The sequence below is a fragment of the Hipposideros armiger genome, unplaced genomic scaffold (assembly GCF_001890085.2).
Source record: "Hipposideros armiger isolate ML-2016 unplaced genomic scaffold, ASM189008v1 scaffold_22, whole genome shotgun sequence".
NCBI classification, from domain to species: domain Eukaryota; kingdom Metazoa; phylum Chordata; class Mammalia; order Chiroptera; family Hipposideridae; genus Hipposideros; species Hipposideros armiger.
The window spans coordinates 2170251-2177587 of NW_017731372.1; the positions used below are offsets into that span (position 1 = coordinate 2170251).

General features: G+C 43.6%; 1 protein-coding gene across 1 annotated transcript in view; it reads right to left on the minus strand.

The window, feature by feature from the left end:
* Positions 1-7337, minus strand: part of NIBAN1 (niban apoptosis regulator 1) — a 145928-nt gene that overhangs the window by 68572 nt on the left and 70019 nt on the right. The window contains exons 4-5 of the mRNA XM_019635490.1: positions 6584-6698; positions 2132-2299 (exon numbers count right to left, since the gene is read on the minus strand). Of these exons, the coding sequence (XP_019491035.1) occupies positions 2132-2299; positions 6584-6698 (283 nt within the window). The remainder of the gene's footprint in view (positions 1-2131; positions 2300-6583; positions 6699-7337) is intronic.

The window sequence follows — 7337 nt, forward strand, 5'->3', positions numbered from 1 at the left end:
CAACTATATCTCAGTAAAACTGGGGAGAGAGAGGGGTCCCTGAGGAAGGGATTACTAGCGATCCAGCATCAGCTGCTACAATATCTCAGACCTTGTTCTCAGCAGAGGTGCATGGTGGCCTGAGAGCCAATGACACCGGCTGACAGCCCTTGCTCTAGTGGCATGGAGGTAGAAGTCAGCAGCCTCATGAAACTCCCTCAGGGCTTCTTGCTGGCCTGTATCGCAGGTCTAATATCACATCTATTTCTAGACTCTGCTGGTAATTATGGCAAAAAAAATAATGGCTACCTGGGAGTCTATGAAGCCTCTTACTGGCTTTACTCAAGATCATACAATGACTAACAGGCAGAGGCTGAAACAAAACAAGTGATTCAGTAAAGATGAGTGGTACACTGTGCTGTCAAAAACACATAAACAGAGGTGAGACGGGAAAGCCCCGTGGGCTCATCAGCCCATGACTGTCAAGGACTGTTCCCTACCGAGGTTTTGATGGTCTCTGGTTCGGACTTGGAACTCCTGGAAATGATGCCAAATCACAGTAAATAAGTCTGCATAATGCCACCATGAGGAAAAGTGGTTTCTGGATGGAGGAATGTGACGCAGAACCAGGGCAATGTGACCAGACCTCATGATCCGAGTGCCTCTGATAACATACTGGAGAACAGAGCTGGATTCTAAATCGACTGAAATCTTCCATAAATGGAGTCTAAATGCAGGCAACACAACATCCAAAAACTCCCCAGAGAAATTCCTATTATGTACACGGCAGGGGGAACGAACTAGTCCCATCTGGCTGGGCAGAGACTAGCCTCGGCTTAGTGAAACTTCGTCGTTCCTGGGTTGACTGCCAAGTGCATGTCTGTCTGAGGCCAAGGCCCCAGACACAGAGATGTAAGTGTACTGAAGAGTGAGCCAGATGGAGCAGGCGGTGCGGGGCAATTCTTTGTGTCTAAAACCATCAAAACCACAAGGCAAGATATAAAAAAAGGTATCATTTTTAATAAAGTCCCCACTACTTAGGAAATAACATTATGACCAGCGTTGCTCAGAATTGCTATAGCGAGCTAGCATGATTACCCTTTCCCACAAGTCTCCCATCAACACACAAGCTAAAATCAAGAACATACACCTGACATACACCTCTAGTGACCTTTGCTCTGTGCGACTGCCACGCTCAGGGAAACCCCAGAACTTTAAAGTAAGTACGCAGTGAAATTAGCCTTATTAGGAAATAGAGGCACCAAGAGATGAGGCAACAGCTCAGATGTGACCTGCTCAAAGCGGCCTCCCCTGACCAGCCTCCAGTACTAAATAAGCCCCCTTCGTGATCACTTCTTTGTGAGAACTTTGTGATAACTTCTACTGTAGTTAGTCTGTAACCCATTAACTTTGATGACAATCAAGTTGTCTTTGAAGTATCTGTACCTGAAGGCTTTATGAAGTCCAGAAAAATCAGCATTCACAATTCATCAAAAACATCCCATATTGGAATGGAAAGTCTTCATTATAGACGTAATGTTACTTTAATCCATACCTTGAAGCACCATTACTGCAAGTGTGGCCCAGGGGCAATGGTATCAGCAGCCTTAGCAGTTTGCAAAATGCTTAGCAAAATGGGGACCCACTGCAGACCCAGTGAATCGGAATAGCTGGGAGTGGAGACCCAAAGTCGGTGTTCAAGATCTCCAGGTGATTCTTACATACCCTAAAGTTTTTAGTATCTGATATTCAGAAATAAAGGTGGGTATGAGAAAGAAATGTCATAAGCACTAGGATTTTCCCAGGGACAACTGACATACTATTCCTGCTGTCATTTATATATATTTTTTTAATCGGGAAAAAGGAGGATGATGAATTATATGCAAAATTACACGTGTGAAGGTGGAGCCTACGTGTGCCATCAGATACCTGTTCCACTTTCTGTCCCACTGAGGCTGCCCAGGCCTGACTAAACAACCAGCACACGGCCCACGCTTCCTGCGCACAAAACTCTGACTTAGCTTGGGTTCCCTCTCCGTCCTGGGAGCAGCACCCTCTGTGGTTCTTTCTAGGAATCCTTCTAACAGATGACGGACCAGGTCCACTGAGAGAAAGCAGCCCAGCTGGGGACAAGGAGGCGGTCGTGCCATACCATGGTTTAGATGTCTGATGCAGTCACTCAGGAGAGCACTGAACTTCTTCTGGTCAGTGGCCTCATGAAAGCAGAAGTAGGCGTGTCTGAGGAACGGCTGCCACAGGTACACTGGGTATTCCTTCGGCAGGACCACGAAGGGCTGAGCGTTCTCCTTCTCATTAGACGCTAAAGAAATATTGAAAACACAGAGACGTTTTTAAATGTGTATCTTTTATGTAAAATACTTATTGCAGGCTGTGAAGGTAACTCTCTGGGGCAGGCCATGCATGGGATGGAAAGGCGGTGTGAGGGTGGGGGAAATGAGGGTTCAGACTCCTCATGCATCCTTCCACCAGCTTCACCTGTGTCACTCCAGCAGGTAGCCTCACCTCCTACCCCACAGGTGCAACCATGGCCACCAGACCCAATCTTTCCCAACTTCCTCACATCAAAATAATATGCAGACAGAGCCCCCTCTTCCCGACCGGCCCGCCGTGGGCCACCTGTCCACCTGTGCAGACAGTCAGCCTGCTTCCCTAGCAGGCTCCCAGTCCACCAGGTCTGCTCTCTCCCTGCACCCCCTCTCTCCTCCCTGTCACTGCTGAACAAGTAAGCATTTGCTGTCTTCATGCCTTCAACCCCTATTTTCACCTTCGTCTTGTTCCTGCCCCACCAGTCCTGAAACCAAATTGCTGTGGTCACTAACGTCACCCTGACTACCAGCCTATGGCTTCCTCTGTATTATCTAGCCTTTGAAACGGATCTGAAACATCTGTTGCTGCTAACAACCCCTTGTTTTGAAAACATTCTCTTCCCGTGATTTCCATGAGCACCTCTCTCCTGGTGTCTCCTTGATGCGTTTTAAACATTGTGTCTTCCTTGTCACCTTTATTGGTTCCTCTGTCCCTTCTGCCCATCCCCCCGTTGAATGTTGGGGCTTGTTTCCTGTTCTGTGCTAGTTTCTGCTCTACTCTCAGCCTCCTCTCTCTCTGGGTGTGGTCATCCATTCCGTGACTTTACATATTGTTTCTGCAGTTCATATGCCCCCTTCCTCCTTCTCTTATGTCATAGGTTTGCATAGAAAATCCTCATTCATCCTTCAAAAGTCAGTTCAAAAGCAATCTTCTTTGTTGGCACCTACCTCTGCCACCAGAGACAGACTTGGGCGTTCCCTACCTTGTTCTCCCAAAATATTGTGATGATTTGTTTCCATGGCTGGCACCCCCCACTCAGGGTAACAGGGGCAGAGTGAGATAAGCTCCCCTCACTGATTCGCCCCCAAAATCAGAACCACTTTCCCAGAGCTCCTAGGGGATGGAGGCAGCATCTCACATATTTTTGTATCCTCAGCGCATGGCACAGTCATGGAACCTAGTAGGGGTTGAACTACAGTTTGTTGAATGAATAAACATGTTCCGTTGTCCTCGGGAATTAAAAGCCTTAAGCAATGGGGACTTTTATCTCTTCCCTCAAATTCAATTCCAAGAAACTCATGGGAAGCCATACTGCTATTCAGATCCCCTACCTAAACTCAGCTACGTTCTAACTCTTCCATACATTCTAATTCTATGCTACTGCACTTGGTTAAATGAATCCCAGCTTATTTCCAGAGCCATGGAGAACAAACAGAAGAAAACATTAGTTCTGCATTCCCTACCTACCTCATGAGCATCAATCTCAGGGAAAGAGAGGGAAGAAGGGCCCTTTCTGTGGCCATCGAAAGCACTGGGCGTACCAAGAAATGGGTCATAACCACAAAGGAGACTCCAGAGCCAAGTCTTGCTACTGGCCTGTGCGTAAACCAAGATTGGCTTAGATAAAGAAAAGATTTCTTGGGGTTTATACAGGAACCCTGCTTCAAGTGCCCTGAAATCCGAAGCAAACACAGAATGCACGGGGAGCATAAACTTCGGCCCACTAGCAAAATCCCTGGCACATAGTAAATGACGTAAGAATGAATCAACATATGAACGAATAAACGAATGAACGATCGAATCTGTAGCCGAGGCCCACCCCCCCCAACTTGTAACACATTGTCTATTCTCCCCTCTTTCTCAGTAACAAAGCCCTTGATTTTTAGTTGAACAAGTGCTGCATAAAATAGACTGTATTTCTAGCCGTTACGGCAGCTTGGTGTGTGTGCCACAGCCAGTAAATCCCGGCGAATGGGATGTAAACGGAAGTGGCCATGACACTTCCTGGAAGTACCCTTAAAGGGACTGAATGCACCCGACTCCTCCGTTTTTTTCTCCCTCCTGCTGTCTGGAATGAAAAAGCCATGGCTGGCTCTCCGGCAGCTACATTGGGCTATGTCAGTAAGGGCTACCACCTAGAAATAAAGGGGGAGAAAGCTAGAAAGAGTCTCTGACATTTATGGAACTGTCACACCAGCCCTGGACGGCTAATATCCAAATATTTTCAACAAGATCATAAAATCTGTTGCATCAAACTTGAGTTTTGCAGCAAACTAGATTCTAAGTGATAAAATGCCAAATAAATGAATCACTTTAGCAAGACATGGGAGCACTTTTGATAAATCACCTCAGCAGACTGCTGTGTAAAAAAGACATTTACCCATAAACCTCTAGTGCTTTTTCTCAAGCGAGGTTAATTCCTCCCGCCTTGATTGTGCATCTCCACTTTCCAGTAAGATTAGTATCAAAAAGGGCAGTCTTCCTGATTAACATGGCTTTGTGAAACAATCCTCCTTGCCTTTTCCAAGAGGTCACAATTTTGTGCCAACAGCTGAAAGCAATAGTGACCCTTCGCATTTAAAAGCTTCAGAAAGCCCCATAACATTCACTCCTATTAGATAACTATCACTTAACCTTTTACAACAGTTTTCCAGATGCCATCAGCCTGCATTTTTTTCCAAGTTAAGTCACAAGGATATCACAAATGATCTACTGTAGAATATTCTATTTTTAAATCTTAGAAGGCCACACCATGTAATAAAAAAAAAAGTCATTGAAATACCCCCAATCTGAAGCCCTGAGCCAAACAGCATTAGTCACACAGGATTTGTGGGGTTTTTTACTCCATTTCTTTCCTTCTGATGTGATTTCATCAATAAATCAATAAATACATTGTTCTGATTCATTTCATCAGAAAGTTCCTTTGCAGAGGTTCTGAAGAGCCAGTGTGTTGGCATTCCCGTTTCTAGCCGCAGCTTCAGAGCCAAGATGACAAATAAGTAGATGTTGAAAGAAAATATAATGATATGTATAATGCACATAAAGTGTTATTTTAGCTTGGATTACTTAATAATAGTTTGTTAATCTAGGCTTATAGTCCATGTACTAATCTTTCAACAGTGTTATTAAAAGCACTATGCTAAGCATTCTGCACCAAAATAACAATTGAAAAAATGACTCGATTTTCTCCACAAATTCTAATGAAATGATTATACCCATTAATAAGAACCAGGGCTCTCTTCAAGAAAAATAGTAATTACTGTGTGGGTATGATTTACACAAAGCCAGATGGAGTTATTACATGATCCACAGCTCATGAATCGCTATGAAATGCACTATTTGGTATCTATATGATCCATCACTTTCTCTACATGGAAAAAATGAAATGAATAAGAACTAAAGTATGCTAGAGAAGAAAAGCTCCTTCCAGATTGTCAAGTTCAAGGCCCTAGAGTTGGAGAAACAGAAATCAAAGGGGTTTAATAACATTAGGGAAAGCACTTGAGAAGTTAGAACTAGATAAAAATCCAGTCTCCCAGCTCTCAGTTCAACGCTCTTTCCGTGGCAGCATTCAGCTATTATTTATAAATATGCTAACTAATTCAATGCTTTTTTACACCATAGCTATGAGTTACTGCAACACTTATTAAAAGCATTTTGTCAATTTAGGATATTCTATCACATAGCTTCCCAAAATTAGAACAATAACATGCCCTAACAGGTCAAGGCTTGCTTACTGAAGGATGAGATTGTACATTTCACAGACTGGGCCCTATTTGTTTATTTCTGCTGTCCCATGTAGTGCTATTAAAGCTTCCAATATATTCTAAAAGCCTCCAGATACCCAACCAAGGACACATTTTCCATGCACTAGAAACACAGCAACTGACTTGTGTATTACAGAATATGATTTAAAATAATAGAAGTGGTACAATGTTTACCTCAATTAGAAAAATTCCATCTTCCACTGATCTACGAAGTATGTGTGTCTAACCAAGAGTTTCTCAATTTCGGCAACTATTGATATTGTATGCCAGATAGTTCTTCTTGTCAGGGGCTGGTTGGTGCCTTGTAGGATGTTTAACAGTGTCACTGGCCTCTGCCCACTAAATGCCTGTAGCACCATCTTTCAAAGCTGTGACAACCAAAAATGTTTCCAGAGGCTGCCAAATATCCCTAGAGAGTTAAATCTCCCTTCCCGGTTGAGAACCACTCATCTGGCTAAAGAAAGCAAGTGTAAGAAATATGCCTTGGGAAAAAATGTTCAGTAACTCACCAAGAGGGTCTGGGAAATGACGATCAGATAATAAATTGTATTCATCTTCTGAGGTTAACACCTTGCCACCAGCTGGAAGAATTCGGCTTTTAGGAGCAGCTCCTCTCTGATAGGCCTGGGAAAGGAAAGGCATAAATGAATGATTTATTTTCCCCACCAGGATTTTTTGAAAAATATCAGGAATATTAGAAATAGAAAGACCCAGACACAGACACTCCGAGATAAGCAATTCCCACACTATGTCATTGAGTAAGAGCCACTTATTAAAAAAAAAAAAAAAGTTTTGTAGCACTGCTACTTCCAAGGTATTACATTAGTACTTTTGTGTGATGGTCACAACTTGGTAAATCAGATTGCCTTACCTCAGGGAGATTGACTGTAGGTATGTTTCTCAAATGAGGAAACCATACTCTTAGTAACTTGTAGAAATCCTGCACCACACTTACCATTTGAGACACCAGCACCTGAATCATTTCAGTAACCACAAGAGTGATGATGCGTACAGACATTTATTGAACAACATGCTTGCAGACTGATGACTAATGAGTCTGTGGGACAGGTAACTGCGTTCATGGTTGCCATGGATTTTCATCAACCCCAGAAAAATGTTGCCATGACAAAACATGCCACCGCGCTGCCCTCAGAAGTGAGGCTGCTTTGCAGTAAAACAATCTGGGATGGAAGTGCAATATCATGACTTCAGAACAAATTCTGGCCAGCAGGCGAGAAGCTTTGCTGTTCGGGAAATGTAAAC